Source organism: Suricata suricatta, chromosome 4 (assembly GCF_006229205.1).
Source record: "Suricata suricatta isolate VVHF042 chromosome 4, meerkat_22Aug2017_6uvM2_HiC, whole genome shotgun sequence".
Classification (NCBI taxonomy): domain Eukaryota; kingdom Metazoa; phylum Chordata; class Mammalia; order Carnivora; family Herpestidae; genus Suricata; species Suricata suricatta.
This window is the reverse complement of record NC_043703.1, coordinates 68,746,760-68,769,725: the sequence shown is the minus strand read 5'-3', so window position 1 is coordinate 68,769,725 and position 22,966 is coordinate 68,746,760. Positions and strand designations below refer to the sequence as shown.

The 22,966-nt window shown below is 39.2% G+C and overlaps 1 protein-coding gene across 2 annotated transcripts; it reads right to left on the bottom strand.

The window, feature by feature from the left end:
* Positions 1-1,275: 1,275 nt before the first annotated feature.
* Positions 1,276-22,242, bottom strand: HSPH1 (heat shock protein family H (Hsp110) member 1). 2 transcript variants are annotated; one of them, XM_029936881.1, is made up of 17 exons: positions 22,126-22,242; positions 20,193-20,333; positions 19,393-19,515; positions 17,355-17,454; positions 16,136-16,269; positions 15,458-15,702; positions 14,455-14,683; positions 12,965-13,071; positions 12,575-12,708; positions 10,572-10,780; positions 8,835-8,966; positions 6,207-6,344; positions 5,214-5,339; positions 3,687-3,794; positions 3,488-3,607; positions 3,109-3,270; positions 1,276-2,167 (listed from the first exon to the last, which is right to left on the bottom strand). In XM_029936881.1, the coding sequence occupies exons 1-17, from the start codon at positions 22,225-22,227 to the stop codon at positions 1,961-1,963; spliced, it is 2,517 nt and encodes an 838-aa protein (XP_029792741.1). In that variant the 5' UTR covers positions 22,228-22,242; the 3' UTR covers positions 1,276-1,960. The 2 variants fall into 2 exon arrangements, with proteins under 2 accessions (XP_029792741.1, XP_029792742.1); XM_029936882.1 differs by lacking the exon at positions 8,835-8,966.
* Positions 22,243-22,966: the final 724 nt, after the last annotated feature.

Here is a 22,966-nt window from a genome sequence, read left to right as displayed (position 1 = left end):
TACATTTGTGGGCCCAGCTCTGGATTCTCTATTCTATTCCATTGGTCTATGTGTCTGTTTTTGTGCCTATCCTCAAATTCATATGGAACCACAAAAGACCCCGTTTAGCCAAAGTTATATTGAAGAAGAAAACCAAAACGGGAGGCATCACAATCCCAGACTTTAGCCTCTACTACAAAGCTGTCATCATCAAGACAGTATGGTATTGGCACAAAAACAGAAGTTTTCCCATTCTTTTAAGAGTTTTCATTTTATGAGCTTTCCAACTGTACACAGAACACTAACCTATTTTCACTTCTCAGTGGGGATCTGTATAGCCAATGAGTATGTATTGTATGCATTAAGAGAACATAAGAAAAACCACGAGATGAACTCTATAATTTCTTTTACCTTTGTTTTACCATTTAAAGTGGGAAAATGTTTCAATGTTGGCAAATGGTTAAGATCCTTAAATTAATAAATGTTATAAATGTTACAAATAAGAATGAATAAAACATTTATGAAGCACAAGCAGGCAAACAAATTTATGTTGAAGTACAAGCCACATCTACAGAGACACGTTCCTGAGTGCAGGACGGCTGCGGAGTAGCCGGAGGGCGGGGGCTGGTTTAAGCACTGAACTCGGAGAAGCCTGGGACACAGCAGCCAAGCAGATTATAACCGACTGGCAACACCGAAAAGGTGAGTTCTGCCCCTTGGTGAGGGGAAGTTGATCTTCAGTCAAAGCGCTCAGTGGTACAGTGTGGTGGTCCTCCATCCGAAGTGAGCAGGTCTTCCCCACCCCACCCCCAACACTTCTTGTCCTTAGAAAAGGTGGAATTTCTTGCGGCATTAATTAGATTAAAAAACCCAGAGAAACCACTCTCTACCATCGCTGGGATCGGTTAAAGTATTTCTATTATGTCTTCACACTGGAACTCAGCAGAGCAGTGAAGTTACAACACCTGCCTGTATTTACTTCTTTCCTTGGTCAGAGTTATGAAAAGCATCCGACACAAAAAGGAACACGAATACCCGTCCCAACACACACACAGAATTAGGAGGAAATGGCTTGAAAGATATGCAACAAGTTAATGCTTTTCCCCCGGGTGTTGGGAGTTATATTCAGCTTTATATTAACGTAATAAATGCATGCTACTTTTCTATCAGGAGAAAGCCTACGTAAGGAGTAACAGAAAAGGAAAATTGGGATTTTATTACGAAGTCACTTCATTTCGGCTATAGTTTCCATTCCTTTCCTCTCCCCCCGTCCCGTTTAAGTTAGTGACAAAACTGTTTAGAAATGACACCATAAGATGAACTTTATTTTAAAGCTCATAAAAGGCTTCACAATATCAGTGACAATCAACATTTCTTCCAATTTACACCTTCACATGACAATGTACTGTGTAACAAGATATAGTTGAAAGGTTTTGTTCTGCATGCTGCTAACACATTTCACTAGCTTTTGCTTTACTCAATGGATTTTTAATATCAAAGCAAAAAGTCATATTCTATTGGACAGAATTAATATTAGAAAGCCCTTATGAAATCAGACTTAGTCTTGTTTATAAACATCCACATCCACACACATGCTGAAACGGAGAGCAAAGTGCAAGAAAACTACCTTGGCAGGAACCAACACTTGAAGATTTTAACCACAGCCCTCTTGAGCAAGCAGTACAGTTTATTTTCTCCAAAAGACAAAAGTCAAATTCATCCTCAGTGATGCAAATGGGAATACTGCACAGAAGCTTAGTATGAATTCACAATTCCACAGGAATCTGAAAGTTACCAAGGCAATTTTCCCTTTTAGGATCATAAAGACTACAGACTTAAGCTTTTTTCTTTCCATATAATACACAAAATTTCTAAACATCCTTAAAAAAGAAAATATAAATAGTCTCAGTATGTTATGTAGAATCACATACTATGGCAAAAATATGTTATTAATTGAAGGACTAAGCCCCCGTGGTGTGATCTAGTCCAAGTCCATGTTAACGGAGCTCTTCTCGTTAGGGTAACATTCCCCATTCTGATGTGGAGGCTCAGCACCAAAATTTTCTTTGCCTTCTAAATCTTCTTCCTTTTTGTCAATATTTGGGCCATTTGGAGTTCTTTCCAGTTTGGGTGACTCGATTTTGGGTTTGGGTTGTGTTACAACGGGTTCACAAGTGTTATTCAGCTCCTAAGCAAGGAAAACAAAACTGGTCATCAGGTGAACTCAGATCCACCCATTTTCAGTTACTTTCCTAACATACTTGCATGGTTACATCTCTACCCACTCCAATTATAGGTATCTCAAGGAATTCATTTTCCCAAAACTGCAGCTTGAGGCCGGACTAAAAGAGAAGTGAATCCTCCTCTATGAGGTATCAGGAGCTTGCAAATTATTCACATATTACATTGCCTGATTTAATCCTCACAACAATATTAGAAAGTGGGAATTAGGATCTCCATCTACATACGAAAGAGAAAAGATGGTTCAGAGAGGCTGCATAACTTAACCTCAAGACCAGGAAAACCTGTGAGTGGAAGAGCTGGGGGTCAAGCTGCAGCCCCTTGACTTCAGAGGCTCACGTTTCTGTAATCTTCACTGGGTCTAAATCTTCTTCCAGGTGAAAAGCATTCCTTGGTTTTCTCCTGAACTTTCTTTAAAGCCTCACACACTAGGCAAGGCCTTCCTTGATACAATACCAATCTGGGTCCTTCTCCAGTGCCCAGAATCCTACCACTTTGACTGCTTTAATTTGTGCCCTCCGCATCTGACACCGTCGGAGGCTTCCTTCTATTCTTGTGTGCTGTTAGGCTTCCTCGGGCCGGCAGGCGGATTGCCACAGGGGCGGGGACTGCCCTCCTACCTCAAAGTTTAATCTGTGAATAACGGCCTCCACATGGTGGGCACTCAACAACGTATTTGGTGAAGTAAATGAACAATGAAGAAATGGAAATTTAACAGTAACATAAGGTCTTCCATATTTTGTAGTATCGACAATCAACTAGTAAGCAATCTGGTTTCAATCAGGATGAGGTGAAGACTGATCAAATAAAGAGTCATTTAAAGTTCACAGGATTACAACTTGAGTCCCAAAGAAAACACAGGAATAAACATTAGACATTGATACTTACCTTGATTTTTGCTTTAATTTCCTGAGCATGTACAACTGGATCCTGATCAAGACTCTGTTTAGCCTGAGCGTTCATGACGTTATTCATCCACTCCATCACTTCATTAACAGACTTCTCAACCTTTTTCATCTCGGACTCATCAATGTGATTGTATTTCTCATCCTGAATGGAAAGCAGCATAGTTATCCTGTGAAATTAAGTATGTAACAAGAACATCTCACCCGACCCAATTCTCCATGAAGTTCAAACCTACCTCTGGTCTCCAATACAAAAACAAATGCCTCATTTAAGAAGATGCGGTCACAGTGAAGGTTCCTCAACTTAGAATTAGCTTACTGAAATCTAGGTTAACTTCCCGGCAATGTGTAAAAAGACTCACGTTGTTTCTGAAGTCCGCGGCTATCTTGGCATAGTGCTGTAGTCTCTGTCCCAGTTCTTCAAACATTTTTGGTCGTTCCTCGGCTTCTTGAAACCGCACTTTAACAGGAGTGCCAATTTTCTAAAACAAAATGTAGTAAGTTAACATTGGTCTAACTGCAGCTCAGAAGTCAGCAGTCTAGGGGGAGAGAAGGGCCTACCATTAACTCTTCCAGCTTGTCAACATATGCTTGTTTAGCTTGGTCCTCTCCTTCTTCATAGAGCCAGTTTTCGGTCTCTGTGAGCAGTCTCAGAAAATTTTGGTGATCCTATGTATGAAAACATGAGAAATCAGTATCAGTTGCAATTTTACTTCAAAAAGGTTCACCGCAAGACAGTCATGCTCAGAAGTGTTCAGCACGAAGTAACCAATCTTATTTCTGGGAAGGAGCTCTGATTAGCTGGATTCTCTTTACTGAAAAGTTATCAAGGAGCAGTAAACACTATCAGCTCCATACATTTTACACGAGGGATTACCAGCAGGTCTTCGGCATCTCTTTTACCCAAGGACATCTGTGTTTTTGGTAAAATGCTCACTGACTTAACAATAATGGATCGATCTCAGAAGTCCAGTTTTGGACAATCTATACATTAAAACGTGGTTACGGAAGAGCAGTTCTCTTCCTGTTCTCCAAATAATTAGGCCTTGGTCACGTAACTTTCTATTTAGTCCCACAACTACTGAACACTGACAACTTGACAATTCAATCACTGAACCTACAAGAAATCATTTCTGAGCTAATTCGTGTAATTATTTCTACTCTAGCCTTAGGAGGTCTACCTGGTTTTGGGTCATGTCTTTCAAAATCTCAACTATCTAAGACATTCAGGAAATATCAGGGCAGAGCCAAAAACTAAAAGTTTATTACAAGGTAGCCCAAGGATCTCAGAACTAAAACAGACTCCTCCAAGTTTAAATTCTTTTAACTTCAGAATTAATCCCTAAACCATCCCACATTTCTATCTAGCCAATTTGTTTCCAAGTCCGATCTTTCAGAGTCGTGCCTCTGGGGTTTCCTCAGCCACACTGACTTTGGGAGTTTAGAAAAGGACTAAGGGGAACAATGTGCTCAAGAACTGGAATGACACCATGAACAATCTCATGGGATAAAACAATGACCATGAGCAGGCAAGGGAACCAGTCATTTAAAAAAAAAAAGTTTGAGGTCTTTGAAAGCAGAGGTTTTTTTCTTATTTATCTCTCTAGCCCCCATACCTTTAGTGTCATAGACTCTGAATAAATGTGTGAATAAATGTCTTTCTTCTGGATGATAAAAACTAAACAGTCATTGGGAGAAGTTAGAATAAATAAAATTGCCATCAGTAATGAGCCTCTTTCCGAGACTTTTATACAATTTCTACTTCAAGTTTTCGATTTTCAAAAAGCTCACTACATAATCTAGTAGAGATTTAAATGACAAACTTGACATGAACACTTTATGACAGTTTCCAAATAAAAACAGAGCCTGGGGCACCTGGGTGGCTCGGTTAGTTAAGCATCCAAGTCTGATCTCAGCTCAGGTCCCAATCTCACGGTGTGGGAGCCTGAGCCCTGCATCAGGCTCTGTGCGGACAGCGAGGGGGCCTCTCTCCCCTTCTCGCTCGTCCCCCCACCCCAGCTTGTGGGCATGCATGTGCGCTTCTGCTCATAATAAACTCAGAAAACGACGACGGTGCTCTCCACATACCTGCTCACTTATAAATTTTTCATATGGTCCACACAGCTTGTCCCTGAACTCGTACACATATTCCTCCACTGCATTTTTAGCATCGTTTCTTTCCTTTTCCAATTTATCTTGCATTATCATCTTACCCTGTCAGAAAACAAAGTCTTCTGTTATCCATAGCTGAATTTTAACTAGACTCTGCTGTTAAAATTAACAAGTATATACCCACCCCCCAAAAAAGCGTTAACAGCTCTAATTTATGCCTATGAATCTTGCAACGAATCTTACAAAGTTCTTCATTTACTAAATACACATAGTAGGTTGTGATTTTTTAAAAAAACATTAGGCAATAAATTACATAACTTTTGCATCTCAGGTTTAATACCAAGGGCGGGGAAAAACCCAATCCACTGTAATTTAGGTTTTTTTTTTTTTTTTTTTGGTAGTTATAGGATTGTCTTATACTGGGATTGATATTGGCCAATATATAATGGTCACACCATACTGCCACCATGTCTGAAATCAAGGACTTTAAATTTATTTATCCACTTACTTATAAAATATAAATGAGGTATAATTATTAAATTTCTACAATGTTGCCATCTCAGCAAAATAAAACTGAATCTCATTATGTTCACATATTCTAGACTACAAAGAAGCACAATGTATTTTAACAGAAATATTTATTGTGGCCTAAGATACCAATTGTACTGTGCTCTGTATAGAAACATACTGGCATCCAATTTCTTCCAAGAACTTGGGCAATCAATTATACACCTAGCAGAATGATCTATGGCATAGATTCCTTTTAAAAGGATGCAAAAATAGAAATAAAACTTGTTAAAAAAATTAAATCGAAAAACCGTTAGTTATGGATTCATCCTATCCCTAAAACTGTATAAACCTTGGCATACAGGAAAGAAGTGTACCCGTTTATCTATTAGAAATATGGGTTAACAGGGCCAAACAACTAAATACATTCCAGAATCAAAAATATCTGCCTGAAGTACTTACCTCTGTCTCGATATACATGTTAAGCAGGTCTTTCCCTAACTGCCAGACCAAGTTGGCTTCGATAGGCAGCTCAACATTCACCACCTTTATTTTGGGTTTTTTAGCTTCTGGAGGCTGGTCAACTTTCTTTTCATTTGCCTTAGGAAAGGGGTAAAAAAGAAGTGGAAAAATCCTTATATAATCCTCGAAACAAGGATGACACTATCTCCCTATCATACTTACTGTTGACTTAGGTAAAAATAAAGTCCCTAAACTCAGAAGTTAGAAGAATGTAGAAGATCATCTAATTCCCACCCACCCATTTTAAACTGGGCTGTAGTTACAATTTAAACAGGTCATACTTTCCTTTGAGAATCCACCAGGATGTTTTTCTCTTTGCATATTAAACTTAATTTCTCCTGCTAAAGCTTTTCTTCATGGGTCTTTAATTTTTAACCCCCTTAAGCAGTATCTCAGACTCCAAAAGTCAAAAATAGTATTAAATCACCACATCGTTAAGTATCAGTCTAGAATCTTAAGAGTAACTAAAATAAACCATGCCCAATGCTAAACATGTCAGGATCCATCCACTCCTGTCACATATCCTTAAATCCCTGTATCCCAGTATCAGACCTGCTGCAGTTATAGTCAGCACTATGCTGATGAGTGCCTTTTAAAGTTTCCTACCGAGTGAGAGTGGGGATCTCTCACTCTTACACACACACACACACACACGCGTGCAAGTATGCATATAAATATCCGTATTCCTACTATCTGTCTTTGAGTCATCCCACTTTTCACAAGCAACTCTGTAAGGTAAAAAGAGACAAAGAGCCTTAATACAGAAAATGAAATGATGCAGCAAATACTAACAGTTTACTGCAGTTTTTCAAAATATGTAAATACAGGGCTAAAGAAGTAAGTATCTCCTATTGCCTTTAATTTTCTAAGACTTTTCTGTATGTTTCCATTTCTATAGATTTCTTCTAGCTGAGGTGATAAAGAACGCAATTTAGGAAACTCAGCTGTAAAAAAGACTAGGAAATAACCCCGGGGTATAAAACATATGCCCTGACTGGCTGGGATGGCCCCACAGGAACGAACAGCCCATCAGTACAGCAAGCTCTGCCACTGGAAAATTCTGAGGGGTTAGACAAATGTTCAAACTCCAGGCACTTCACAGGAGAAACTGGGACTTGAATAAGGTTCAGCGGCTTGCCTAACATGACGCAGACAGACAGGACTAGAGCTCCGGTTTCCCAGCCTTGTCTCAGGATTCCTGAGTCACAGGTCTCCGACGTGTGGCCGGCTGCCTCACCCATCAGCCTGCAGTCCCCCATGTGTTTGTCACTCTAGTGCCCAGAACCCCCCAACAGACTATGCATGCTCTGGGGGCACCAACCACAAGGAAAAATTAGAGGACATCCACACCTACGAGTACGACACAGGAATACGACAGATATTTGGGAAACAAATGGATGACGGCACATGTGTGGCAGTGAAGTCAGCATAAGACTCTGATGGTCCAACGTTAAACCAACTACTGACTAAACCAATATACCACAAAATGGCACTTGACAAGGCACGGATGGACTCTCCAAAGGAGTGAGACAGTGCTCCAGAGGGCCTGACGCTATCGGTCCCACCTACAACTAAGAACATGAGACGGTACCCGAGGTCACGTTCCAGACAGGTACTGAGACTATCAGCACAAGTCAGCTAACGCTCGACACTAAGTGAAGGGGGAGCATAGGGACGGAAGGGAGCTGCTGCGGCAGAGAAAGCAGTGCTGCTCCTCCTCCACCACCACCGCCGCCACCATGACCCAATGCCTGGAGAGAGAAAAAGGCGGCTCTCAGGGAGTCATAGCAGGAGCCCCACAGGACCAATGAGGGCATGAGATACCAAGCGTATAACGTATTCTTGCCAATGAACAATTGTGTGATTCATCTGAGGGTGAGAGAAAACCAAATCACTAATGAAAGGTTAGTAATTTACATGCAACTTGCACAAAAAGCGAAGTTCTGCAAAGCACAGAACAGCATGTTACCAATGGGAACTTTCTGGGACCTATCGGACCATGAATTTTAAAGGTTTGCTTATTAGAAGCTGTCATTTTTCAAGGGACACAACACAAATAATTTAGCTTCCAATACACCCGTGGAAGCATGGCAGAGCAGAATTACTTTGAAGTACAATCTGGTTGTTACCAGATCATCATCATTAGACAGGTGACTTGAGAGGAGAAAAAAGTTTACTAGACTCCTATAGCCCGCGTATTTATCATCAGACTAACTCCAGCAGGAACTCATCACACAGCACTGGGGTGTGTACTTCTGCTGCTCACATTAACAGCTGCCTCTGGCACTAGAGAAGACCAGAAGTGCCGTGCGCGCCTCTCTTGTTGCTCGGAGCAGCAGTTAGTCAAGAGAAGCTGTCATGTTTAAAGCAGGATATTCAATTTCCTGAGTTGAGCTTGAGAACCTCTAACTCATTTTAATTGAAAAACATGTAAAAAATTAACAGAAGAAAAATCCTACACAGAAAAAGTAACTTGGTGCTTGCTCTCGAAACTGCAGATTTAATGATATCATTAATGATCACATGTTGCAACATTGTCTAAAGGAATGAACTAGAAGAGTCACTCACTTTGTCAGCATCTGGGATTTTGTTTTCTTCTGAGGTAAGTTCAGGTGAAGGGGGAGACTGTGAGGTTTGTTGACCATCGGTTTGTACCTGGGGCTGTGTTCCAGCTTCACTGTTGTCTTGCTGGATATTTTTCTGAAATGAAAGCCCAGGCACAAAGGATGTAGAAAGCAGGTGTACTTGTATAAATTTAAAAGGTTATAGGGCACCAAAGACAGTACACTCAATTTCTGAAATCTTAATAAGTGGGGGGAAAAGATACTGGATAAAAGCAAAATAAACACATGAAAACTCCTTATAAATCTTAAACCTGTAAGAAATCCTTTCAATGGTAACAGTTACTGTAGTTAAATAACCAAGCAGTAGGCATTTTGATTGATGTGATGACAATCAAGTACTCTCCTTTAAGAAAGGCTCACCTCGCTCTGTACAGCTATTAAACTCTCAAAAGCACAAAAAGTAGGATTACTCCAGTCCTCTCTCCCAGAAACAAGATGCCAAAACTTAAATTTCACCAGCAGCCTGGAGCATCTCGACACAGCTCCATTTCAATGAACTGAACAGCTGCATAAAATAGCCAACTATCAGTCATTCAGAGATTCGTATCAGCTTACAGATGCCCAAGACCCCGTCTGTCCCCACCTTCTTTTTGTGATCCAGCCATTTCCACCTCAGAAGATCAAGATAAAGAATATGTGCTACGTGTTAGTAGAACTCAATCCCCAATCATCAGTGTGTGTGCTATCTTTTCCCATTTTCGGGAGAAGCATGAAACATTCTAACTTAACTACTTTGTGTCCATCCTGAAGCCTCTTAAAATTTTTCTTTCAGAGCTTCAAAATTCTAAGGCAGACACTGAAGTATTCAGAAACAAGGCACTCAAGATGTAAATATATCCAAAAGGCACTAAGAGACTTGACACAACAGGTATTAGAATAATGGTGTCTGTTGCCAAATGGAAAAGTATGGCACTGATCATTTCATTATTTTGAAGTTCTTCTAAATGAGAACAAAACTAAAGATCATGTTAATGTTCTTTAAATGTTCTAGAAATTGTAACAGTGCTAATAGTTTTCTGACCACAGATACCACACTTTCTTACATGTTAACTAGAACATTACACTGCTTGCCTCTTCATTTAAGCTGTGATTATTATCCAAAAGTAAACTCTAACAGCTAATCTATTTTGAAGTTTCTTAAAATTCTTTTGCAATCATGCTAACGAAAGTCTAAATTAAGAACGTGAACAACTTTCTTTTCTCTGTGTACTTCTCTTCCTTCCTCCCACAATACAGCAAGCAACGTACACGAAGTGCAAACCATGTAAAATAAAAGCAACTAAGTCCTGAAATACCAGGTAATTTCACAATTTTTAAAAATCATCTTCAATATTTGGTATATATGCCAAATTAATTTTAAGTCTTTTTTCTTGTTTTCTTAATCATCAATCAACACTGCCTTCTCAACATGCAGTCCATGTATTAAAAAAAACAATTCAGAGAAACTTTATGACTCTAGTTACATTGTAAGGTGCCAGTTCAAATTAAGCGCTATAGAGTTTAATTGTAATTCACCAAAATCTGGGCTGTATGTATTATCATCTAGCAATTGCTATTACCATCACTACCCAAAATGCTAACCAAAATTAAGAAACATGTATGTAACCTTTCCCTACCCTTCCATAGAATTAGTTCAGCTCTAGCTCTATATTCAAACACAAAGGCTGACCCACACACTTACATCGGTGTCGGAGTTTTCTGCCGCTCTTTGGTTTGGACACTCCATGTCCGCCTCAACAGAAGATGCTTCATTCTCCTCGGTTGGGACTTTCTCCACCATAGATGCTGTAGAGATGGTGAAAATGCCATGGGTATTGACTCGCACTTTCACTTTCACTCTAGATTTTTCTCCATCTTTCTGCGCAGAAACATTCTGAACTACGAAGCGGCCTGGAACAAAAAGAAATTGGCAATTTTAGAAGTGAATCTACATCTCCATGGAGAAGTCAGAGGCCAGGAAATACAGCTTTAAAGTACGCTCTTCCTAAATCTCCCCATTTTTCACTAGCAACTGAATTAAGAATCTCTTTTTACTATAGACATAAAATAAACTTAGTCGTATGGTATATACTTCAGTGCTTTGGGTTTAGTCTCAATATGCCACAAAACCTTCAAAAGTCCGGGCTCTCTTGGGATTGTTTCTATTTAACACAGACATCACACTGCGGACAAACAGTCCCTGCCCCTTAGCACCTGGTGTCCCCAGACTGGTAAGCGCCCCTAGACTGGAAGAGCTGTTAGCAGGTGTAAGGTAGAGGCTCTGAGTGGTACCAGCACCAGACGCATTTGAATCCTACAGGGTCTTCAGGGCATACTGTTTCTCTGACTGAATAATCAAACCATTTCCCTAGGTCTTAAATAGGAGTGGTGTTGATAAAACCTGCTATCAAAGTCTGAAATTACTGTGCAAAATACAGTAATTCCAGACCATTACTCAGTAGGCATTACGAGTGTGGACTCTGACTCGGGTTTCAACCCAGGCCGTGTGACCTAATGCAAGTTATTTAACCTATCTGTGCTTCCACTGGCAGTTGCTAAGTGTTTATAGTGCGCATGTAAAACTACAGAACCAAGTCCTAAGTGTTAGCTATCATCTCCACTAATAGCCATGTTATTCCAGAGATCACTACACCAAAATTAAGTATTTTGAACATAATTATGTGCAGAGCACTATATGGGAATTAACAGCCCTATATTTAAGGTGCTGTCTACACAAACACAGAAAGTTACAGATTTAATTACCAGGTCAGTGAAAGATGCTGGAATTGACATTCAATAATTATCAAATCACGAGAGGTCAGGAAATATATAATTACCCTAAGACCCATTAAAAAAAAACCAGTATTTACACTGGGGCATCCAAGACGAGTCACAGGAGAGACAGAACTGGAAGACCGTTAAGTATGTCTAAGCTTCTCAGTTTTGGTGATAACATGTTAACCTGATGACATACTAAAAAGCTTGGATCGTACCCTTTGCATGATGGGGAACTAATGCATAGAATCCAACCTATCCAATCAAGTCACTATTCAACAACTTCTTAATTTCTTAGCAATAAACTCGTAAAAACCGTTTAAAAACAAAAGAACAACAATTCATGTCAGTACATTTTAAGTTGTAAACAATAAAAAAGAAGACCCAGCTGTCAGATTAGACTCCTTCAAAACAGCTTCGTTACAAAAAGGCATGGGGCAGAGGGAGCCCTGAGCACATCTAGCGATACTGGCAAATCTCACCCTCAGCCTGGGAGAGAGACCGGCCACTCAGGCAGATCGCTCTCTCCACAGACTTCCAGTTACTAAGAGTCAAAACAGACAGTGCCAAACCTCTCAAATAAAAATGTACCAAAAAACATGTACTTTTCAATGGGTTTGGAGGCAGGTTTTCAGTTGGAAGTAAGATTCCATCCAGAAGAAAGGTTAACATTAAAAGTAGGTGCTAATCCTTTAAACAGAGGCTGTATCAGAAGAGAAGAAACCCTTCCTAACTGCAAGCGCGTGGAAGGGACTGTAGCTGGAGCGTGTCACGTCCTCTCTACGTCCTCCATGATTTCTCCACCACCAGTATTCTAAATCAAGATGTCTTCACATGGGGAATTATATTCCACTCAACAGCACGAAGACAGATTTTTACATCTGTACACGAAGTCTTTAAAAGCGTTAATGCACAGAATTAATTGCTCACCTATTTTTGCTTCTGGATATGGAACTCCTTGAGGATCAGAATAGAAAGCTTCTAGCTCAAAAGGTCCCCTCCTCAAGAAAGTGAGCACTTTGGAGAAGGGAGCAGCGTGGTTCCGACTAAACACTTCATGCACGCTAGAGGAAAGGGAGAGGCATTCAGTACTGCAGACACGCAAAAGCGGACTGGGCTACACAAACAGAATAAACCCTCTGAAACCTCCACCCATACTCGCTCACCATTTATCAACACCAAAATGAGAGAAATATTTTGATCGATGTGGTTATCCAAAGATCCCAATTTGATTAATCAGACCCTCAACTGTAAAAGCCATTTGTTGATTTCCCTGGATATTAAAATACAGCATTTGGACAGTGACCGTCTGCTACCTACCCTTCAGTATCTTCTGAGTCATGGCTCCACACCAGAGATATTGGAAAAGGAACTGCATCTGTGATGGAAAATTCTCTCACTTTGAATGCTGGGGAAAGAATTGCACACTTACAAGGAAAAAAGAAAAAGGATTACCATGAGGTCCTGAATAAACACTTGCATTCATCATTTAATATACAACTCAATTCAAACTGGATATCAAGTTTAAGTTCAAATTCAAAACTGCTATGGTACACATTATCTTCAGTGCAAAGATTTACCATCTAAACACCAGGCCAATCCCCAAATATAAAGACAAGATAGTAACAGTGAATCTTAGGATGGCAACTGTTAACTAACAGTAAATTTCACAGGAGCTTGGGAAAACACATGGTCCCTTCCAGAAATGTCCTGATAGCAGTTTCAGCTACAAGCTGCACCACTTCAGAATCTGTGCGTATACCCACAAACAGGCCTGTCCACATCATCTTTTAATGTCTAAGAAACTGAAAAAAGATAAAACCCCAAATATTCATATTTTCAAGCAATTTTATAAAGGAGGCAATGGTAAATTCAAATTTGGGATAGACAACACCCAACAGACAGGTGGATTTAGAGTAGTCACATAACAATGACGAAATACATGACTACGCTAAAAGGCCATTTCTGATTAGCACAGGACCCTTCAAAAGAGAGACCAAAATAAGCTCTTTCTCTAAAGAAATGATAAACTTCTGATGTTCCGGGGGAGTGGGAGACTTGTTAGGTCAGGGGGCATACCCATTGTCAAGGAAATAAAAAATGAAAATCTCATGATGGATCATGATGATACAATAGATTACTGACAATAGTTTCTATATATTCTTTTTTTCAATATTAAGTTCAATCCTTCTAAATAATTTTGTATATAGCATCTCCTGCTTTGCTTTATATTAAAAATAGGTGTACTAACTAGATTAAAATTTAAGCACAGTTAACTTGAAAGTTAGTCAAAACTACTTATGTCAGACTAAAATATCCTAGCCACAGATACGAGTTTTCCTACCAGTAACTTGTAGTTTTGGTGCTTTCGCTTTGTCAAACAAACCTGAGCCTCTGAGCCGCCTTCTTACTTGATGAGCAAGTTAAAGTCAGGTAGCCCAGGAAATCTTCCCTCAAAGCAATTCCTTACTCACCCCAGTGCTCCTCTAATTCCCCTGTGTGCTTTGTAACAACTGCCACCCCCACGCAGCTGATGCGTGCTTTACAGCCGTGTTTCCCAGGTCTCCTCAGAATCAGGCCATTCCTAATCCACAGTTCGAGAGGCATCAGCTGCAAAAACTTCCTGGATGTTCCAGATCTGAAAACCCTGGTCTCCGTGCAGAATTAACAGCCACTTTTGGAAGTGAGCTCCCTTGTGATATGTAACTAGACACAGGCTCTGCTTCCTGGGGGAGGCCAGCACAACGCAGGGAAGCCGGAAGGGTGTGAGGAGCGAGCAGGGAGAGAAAGGAGGGCAGAGAAGCCGGTACCTGCAGTGCGCATCCTCTAGCCACGGCTTCGTCTGCATTGAGCGTCGTGCTAATATCTTTTCCAAAGAACCGGGCAATTTTTTCTTTCACGGCTGGAATTCGTGTAGTGCCTCCAACGATCTCCACAGCACTCACATCTTCAACTCTGAGCTGAGTCTGTTCCAGGAGGGAGTGAAGGGGAGCCTCTATCTTTTGTAGGAGGTCAGCACAGAGTTCTTCAAATTGTGCCCTTGGCAAGTAAGAAAAGCTCTATAAATTTTTAGAAAAATCATCTTAAAACCAATAGTCTGTCCTATTTTTAAAAAATAATATTAACCCAATGAACTTGTTTTTTACTCAGCCAACCTCAATTCCACATGGGCCAAGTTTAACTCTACTGTAATTTGTTAACTTTTAAAGAAATATATAAATATACAAAACAGGTACAGAAAAGAAACTGGGGGAAATTACTTCTATTGGTATTACCAGAAGAGATCACTTTATATCAAGACAGCCATTTTACTCCTAAATGGTTTTTGTAAAACACTGTTCAATTACTGGCCCAGAAATACTGAGAGTTGATAAATACTAAGATTTCATCATAAGGGCACTTGCAAAGAGGTGCAGGGGTGCCTGAGTGGCTCAGTTGGTCAAGCGTCCAACTTTGGCCCAGGACACGATCTCACCGTGCATGAGCTCAAGCCCCACGTTGGGCTCTCTGGTGTCAGCACAGAACCTGCTTCAGATCCTCTGTTCTCACAGCCTCTCCCCAAACCCTCCCTACTCTCTCTCTCTCTCTCTCTCTCTCAAAAATAAACATTAAAAAATATACCTATTCTTTAAAATAGTAAATAAACCTCTTTGCAGAAGTGACCCTAATTCTCATGGTGTTAACAGTCCTAGTATGTAGCATATAATCTTGAAATGTGGTCCAAGACTCTCAATACCACAGCTAGACTGACACCTGGGCTATAGTTTCAGCAAGAAGTTTCTTCTATTTAATCTAGCAGAATTGAAGACACACCTGTTCATCTTTCCGGAAACATCTTTGTCATTCATAAAGCACTCGATGTTTAGTGGAAGGTCCGTGCTGTTAGAGCTCATCAGCTTTTTCAATTTTTCACACTCTTGATACAGACGAAGCAGTGCTCGAATTTTGGATTTTGCATCCAACTTGTACTTAGTTTTAAATTCTGCACAAAAATGTTCCACTAACTTTTCATCAAAGTTTTTCCCTCCTAAGAAAGGATCAAAAGCTGTTCCCAGTACCTGATTTAGTTAAAACAACAAATAATCTGGTTATTTTCAATCGTATTTTTAATTAGAATCTTAAATATTACTACACAAACTAAAGACTAATAAGATAGAAGACTTCTATTTAAATTACATTAATATGAAATTTAAGTCAAGAGAAAGGTTACTACCAAATCCAAATGAAATGCTAAAGCTCTAATTTACTTTTAATGGTTACATAGAAGATCATCTTAAAATGCTTCTCCTTCCTAAGCAGGAACACTTAAGGGCCTCCTAAGATAATCACATGTCTTTATGGAGAACAACCCTAGGAATAACTGCTTGTTAATACAGTTACCCAAAACCTTCTTCCTAAGCACAAAGTCAAAGAAGCTCAGTAGCTCAAAGTAACGACAACCACAACACACTTCATAGGTTTTGGTCATTTAGTTCAAATTTATGACTTTACCTTCAGTTTTCCCTTGTTAAAGGCACAGGCAGACACTTGAAAAGCTGAGTGTCCCATATCAACAAAAACCACTATCCGAGGTTTCTCATCCAGGCCTGGGAGATCCTGCTTATAAATTCCGTAATTCAAAGCAACTACAAAAAAATAACTGTTTCAATTCTTTGGTTCACATTTTCTTAAGGATTTCATCATTACCAAAAGAATTATACATGCAGGAAACTTGGTGAACAAGTTTAACACCTGACTTCATACTAATTTTCATGGCAGCAATAATTTTTTCCCTTTCTGATTTTATTACAATGCTCTATTACAATCTTTTCAATGAAGAGATGTGACAAAAAAAGTACAAGGTACAAATACAATGAAATGTAACCACAAACATTAGCAGGCTAGGTACACCATACTTACATTTTAATGACAACCTGCCAGGAGAATGCTTATCCAAAAAAATTAAGAATTTAATATACAACTATAGCAATGGCAGTTCCTATCAATTTCTTTTTAGATCCAAGGCAAATAACTCCTCTACCTTAAGGAGACTGTGTCAGCGTTTCCTGACACACCTTTACTGATACTTGAATTAAGAGTTTCAAAAAAATATGCCTACTGGAAAGATTCTAGAAAGAAGTCCTACTTGCTTTGTCTGGACACACTAAACTGTAACGGACTTTCTGTTCACCTGCCATCATAAGAACTAGTAAAGGCTCTAGGAGGAAGAGCAGTGACTCTTCTGCTCACCACTCTCTGTACTAACAGTGTCTGGCACATGGTACAGCTTAAATCAACCTTTCATAGAAGGTGAATGACCAATGACTAAAGAAGGAAAATAATTTTTAACCTAGTTAATACATGTAGTCAGGGTAGCTGTGAAACCTCAAATCCTGAAGGTCTGGGGAGAATTTAACTATAAAAACCATGTGAGGAAATAAACTAAATTCAACACACAGAATCCAAAGGATTAAAATATATACTTACAAGTATCTCCTAGGACAACAGATTCATAAACTGACAAAGTGTCAATTTCTCATTATGTTTCTCAGGCTTATGTTTATAAGCATCTGAAAGAAACTAGAATTCCTGCTTTCAAAACTAACCCGTTTTTTACTAGGCTATGTTTCTACAAGTACGCGAAACAGTGTTTGGTTATGATACCTGAATTGTCTTAACCAAGTTTTGACAGTATATTCACTTCTACACAAAAATAGGGTTTTTTTCTTACCAGCAGTCATGTCGTTCATAAGTCTTAGGCAGTTTAGGCCAACTATTTGTGCAGCGTCTAATACAGACCGCCTCTCAGCATCTGTGAAGAAAGAGGGGACCTACCAACAAGAAATGAAAGAACTTTAAGTTGTCTACAACACACACAAATTCCTCACAACCACTTATAATACATTAACGACAGTCCAAAAATATGTGCCTAATAAAGTTATAAAACAGAAGCAGACCGTTAGAGTCAGTTTCCAGCAAGTTCCTTAACTTTCAGAAGAGTGGCTATTAAAAAAAATTGGGGCACCCACGTGGCTCAGGTGGGTAAGCACCCAGCTTCAGCTCAGGTCATGATCTCATGGTTCATGGGTTCGAGCCCCGCATCAGGGTCTGTGCGGACAGCTAGCTCAGAGCTTGAAGCCTGTTTCAGATTCTGTATTTCCCTCTCTTTCTCATCCTCCCCTGCTCACACTGTCTCTCTCTGTCTCAAAAATAAATAAAAAACATAAAAAAAAAATTGCCACCAAATTGTATTATCAATTACTGTAACCAAAGTTTAACCCAAAATAAAAGTTAATCAGGAGTATTCAGTAAGACATATGACAACTGCCTCTACCTAATAAAAGCTTTAAATCTAAGTATAAGAAATACCATTTCCAAGCTTGTCAGACATTTCTGACTTTTGGAAATCACAATGTTCACTCAACATTTCATGTTAAATGTACCTGAACTACAGAGACTACTACAGGTGCCTAAAGACAACGCAGAGCTGATTCTAGCACATACCATCGCCCTCGAGTTTGCTATCTATCGTATTCAAGCATTAATAGATGACGGCGGGGGGGCTTCTAATTCTGTAGACCTGTTAAGATTACAAAAACATTTTTTGGCAAAGCCTGTTGCTATTCCTAAAAGAAAGAGCAAAAACAGCTCTGGGGATGGGATGAAGTTTCTTAAGGTGCTGACTTGGGCTTTCAGCTAGGGTAATTCTTTTGATCACTTTCTAGGACAGCACTTTAACTAGGACACTCTTCAAGAGGAGAATCCAACAATACACTCATAGAATCACTTAACTAGAAAGTACCTAAGAGAAAACTTAGTACAGTGGCTTTCATTTTTTCCCCCAAAGTATCTGTAGCTGCTTCAGAGAGAGAGGCAAGAGCAAAAGTGGGTCTCCGCTCACTTTTCAAATCAGGAACTGCTTTCCACAGTTTTCCATATGAGCTTATATGGGGGTGGGGGTAAACTACTGACTTGTAAATTAATTCTTTCATTTTACCAGAGATTAATATTATTATTATTTCTCCACACAACAGCCAAGTACTTCTTTAGTAGAACATATTTTGTTTTGCAAGGGCAAGACAGGGCTCTCTGCCTCTACCCTTTCACACCCTAGGACACACGGTCATAGAGGCTGCTGCCTGGTCTGGGCAGGCCGCCTTGCTGGAGGCTGCGATGCAAAGACCGGACACGACGTGGCCCATTACAGACAGCCTGAGTGCAGAGCACAGCCACAGACCCGAAAGTGACCCTAGACACTTGGGAGAGCAGGGCTCACAGCTGCTTTTTTGGTGTCTGAATAAACGATTGACTTTTGTCCTTTTCTAATACTCCTTGGCAACTTATCCACCATCCATGCAGATAGTGGATTTGCTGGTGCTAAAAAATCTTTTAAGTTTTGTCACTACTGGTGAGTTACATCTTAAAACTTCTAATGAACTGATTCACAACATAGGATTCTGAAAACCCCCATTAAGTCATCTAACCATGTGTTAATGAGCAGCGTGAGAATGCCTCCCAATTCAACCAATCAGTCTTGTCAAAGAGCCCCATGGGAGATTCTGATTTGCACCTCCAGTCAGGAACCCCCTGTGACTTCTGGCTAAAAATACCACTCAAACATACCCTGAAACGCTCCTCAACACTATGTTACTACAGTCCGGTAGGATTTTGATGTCTAGTAATACAACAGCTTCTACACACTGAATACTTCAGAGTAGGAAAAAAAGGCAAATTTAAAGAAAACATATTCCATGTTGAATTCTACTTACTGAAATAACACAGTCTGTGACTGGTTTCTTGAGGTTGTTTTCGGCAGTTTCCTTCAACTTAGTCAACAGCATGGCAGTTATCTGCTCCACACTAAATAGATGCTCTTCATCCATGTACATTACCTGTATGGGGGACAGGAACGTCTTAAACATTGTAGCAGAGTTACATGTTAGCACTAACTTCCGTACGTTATTACATACTCTCTTCTAGAAAATCTTTATTGTTACAGCTGACAGAAAAGAAGAAAGGAATAGGAAGCAAAAAAAAAAAAAAACCCAAAAACTCTAAGAAAGAACTTTTCCCTAGAGATGAAGAGGAGAAAAAAGCTCGGGCAAATTTTCCCTCTACCCAGAGTACCAGCAAAAACATTACAGAAAGTAAATTTCCATTCTAACTGAAGGGATGAATCACTAGGACAAGTATCATTTTGTGGGGATCATAACTCAGGAACGCTCCTGCTAGGTTAGGAGACCTCCGGTTGTCTTTATTACACGACTGCTCTTCAAACAACTGCAACCGCACTGTGATGGAATAGCCTTCTGTAACACAACTATTTTTATTTTAACACCTGAATTTTAACAATTATAAAGAAGTTATGAGATATTAATAGCAATATATGCCATTTAAATATTTTTCAAACATTAAAACATATACCTACAGTTCAGAAGAACTTGACAAAAACAAGATCATCTCACTTAATTAAGAAATTTGAGGGAAACATCTATTAAGACTTAGGCAGTTTTTTCTCTAGGTGAATTCATTTCCTACTAAGGACACTAAGGTTGGTCAGTTATATTACCTTTATTCCAACACCACCATTTTTCATTGGAACCAAATCATAACTTAAGTTTTCCTTCTCCTTTTGAATGAAGGGGTCATTGAATGCTCGGCCATGAAACCTTTTGAAGTTAGATACTGTATTGTTTGCATGAGTGATTTGCTGCAAAAAAAATTAGAAGTTAAATTTTTTTTTCTAATTTGAACACCTATCAGAATTGTAATTTTATAAAAAGCCAATTGTACAGCTCAAACCACAATATAAATAACCTTCTCTGCAACCCTGGGAAATGCCAAAAGGTAGGCAGGCAGTGAGAGGGAACAGGAGGCAAAACTCACTACAGACTTTTAAAAACATTTCAAACTCTGCAAGATGGTGAAACTCAAAGATGGTGAAACTACCACTAAAGCCCTGAAAAATCAAGAACTGCATCCCTTAATTTCATTCCTTTTTCCCACTAAACTTGTTAAGTTTTATACCCAATGAATACATGAGATGGAGATCTAGAAGCACTACAAGTCAACTTACCTTAACAAAAAAAGTTAACATTTTAACTGTTTTACTCTAATAAATGGTTACTTGGTCAGGATAAACATTTTGTGCCATGGATTGCTATAATAACGAAACGTTAATTATCTGTACCAAAAAGCAGAAGAGGCAGGGATAATTCAACATTTTCTAAGTGACTTTTAACTATGTATTTTTGATGTTTAGACTCTGGATTAAAAAGTCCCACTTTATAGTATATTTCACTCAAAGCACTCAACAGTGGAAACTTTATTTAAAATACACAATTAAAAAATTAAAAACAGATTTCTGAAGTAATGAAAATACCAGAACAGTTTACTATTTACTGTTTTCTCTGATCTACTTCTTTTAAAGGGAGGAAGACAGCTTGGTAGTACTAGTTTTTCAAACATGGAATTTAAGCATGTTTATGTACTAAAACTCCCTGTGATCCTGAAATGGAATTGAAGTGTATCTAGTAATCTATAGGCTAGATCTGAGGATCCACTGACTCCCCTCACAGAACCACAAAAAAATTGCATAAGAATTTAGGGTCTGGCATTTCAATATTCTAAGTGGCCATATTGAGGGAAACAGTTACTTCACTGAGGTGCCCCTTTTAAGTATACCATTTTGAGTCTGCATAGCTATTTTTCTCTTTTTTTCCTCTTTTACCTTGTATCTCTTCCAACTTGCCTTATTATACCATGCCAGGTTTAGAGTTTTTAGCAATACTATTTTCTGTATTTAAAAGAATTTTTTCAATCTCTTTCTTCCAGCTTCTCAAAAACAGATTTCATATTTCATGTTCTTTATTTTCCCTCCCCAACCCTAAGGGTTCACTGGTTATAATGGGAGCGGCACACATTAATGTTCCAGTCACATTACTAACAAGGGAAGTTAATTTCAGTGACTTATTTAGCCTAATAGATCCAAAATACTGTCATTTCAACATGTACACAATATAAAATATTGATGAGATGCTTTATTTCCTTTTAAGACTTCAAAAGCTCATGTATAGGTCATATTTGCTTCACATTTCAAGCTGCCCTATGAGACAGCACTGGTCTAGACAGATAGTTCTCCTAGGCTTACCTTAATTATTACATAACCTGAAAATGCTTTTAAAATACAGAACTTCTAGAAGGAATCTTTAACTCTCAAATGAGTATCATAAGAAGCTCCACGTGAAAAAACTTCAGGTGTCTTATTTATAATTTTAAAAAATTAGATAAGGTAGCAAAATTACTAAAAATTAAGGTTGGCACATTAGAAAGTTAAGACAGATCTTACTCACTAAAAGAGGAAGGGAACAGAAAGAAAAAATAACCATCCAAGGGCTCATAAATACCTGCATTACATTTCTAAAACTCAAAAATAAATAGGTTTAGATTATTTCCTAACCTCCCCCTCAAAGAAGTGACCAGAATGGTCTTAAAGAACATACCTGATTTTTGGCTGCAACTCCAATTGTTCTGTTTTTTGATCCAAATGATATGACTGATCTAGAAAATACACAAACCACATGTCTCAGAATGTTAAAAAGCATAGATGAGAAAATAATATTAAAGTTTCCAACCCATGGTTGGGGGAGGGGGGCAGCACAAGTGCAGCACAACTCCGGAGCCTAAAGCTGTAGTCAGATCCTCAGCAGAAGCTTGAACCGTTCCTCTGAGAATCCGACCTGAGGGGAGGGGCAGTCTCAGCCAAAAACATCTGCTGATGGCGGGGGTGGGGTGGGGGGGGGGCATTCTCCATGACCTCAAACACCAGTGTAATTCTCCAGGCCCCCAATTAGGAAACGGACAGGAACTCTGAAAATACTCTGAATAAAGGGTATTATTAACTTGGCCCTAACCACATGATCAACGAAATATATGGAGTTAATTCCACTTCTCAGTTGACAACTCGGTACAAATCTAAGGATCACGGTTATACTGATTACTGTCCTGATATACTCTTCAAGATCAACAGATTTATATGAATCAAACAAGTGGGCCTAAGTTATGTTTCTGTAGTTTGAAAGCACAAGAGAGGGTCCTACGGGGAACTCTACTTAAGGAGGCCAAGCACAAATGATGCAGCGCAAGTACTGCAGCAAAAGGAGTATAAATGTCGAGGGAGAAGCATACATAATTAGTTACATTAAGTGAGCCTGGAAGAGACCAAAAATGACCTCTGTGAGACAGCCTTCTCAGCAACGGAAATGCAATGGTAGCACAAAACACAGGTAAACTCAAGTCTCGTTAGGAGGAGGAAAGCAAATTAGATTTTGTATCAGAGAGCAG

What these genes read in the sequence shown, in the direction of transcription:
- HSPH1 (XM_029936881.1), bottom strand. Translation starts at nt 22,227, where the DNA reads ATGCTTTTTAACATTCTGAGACATGTGGTTTGTGTATTTTCTAGATCA. An exon ending in GACTCAGAAGATACTGAAGG is followed by an intron (nt 12,709 to 12,964) that starts GTAGGTAGCAGA and finishes CCTTTCCTCTAG; the next exon opens with CGTGCATGAAGTGTTTAGTC. An exon ending in AAAAATTTATAAGTGAGCAG is followed by an intron (nt 3,795 to 5,213) that starts GTATGTGGAGAG and finishes TTTCATACATAG; the next exon opens with GATCACCAAAATTTTCTGAG.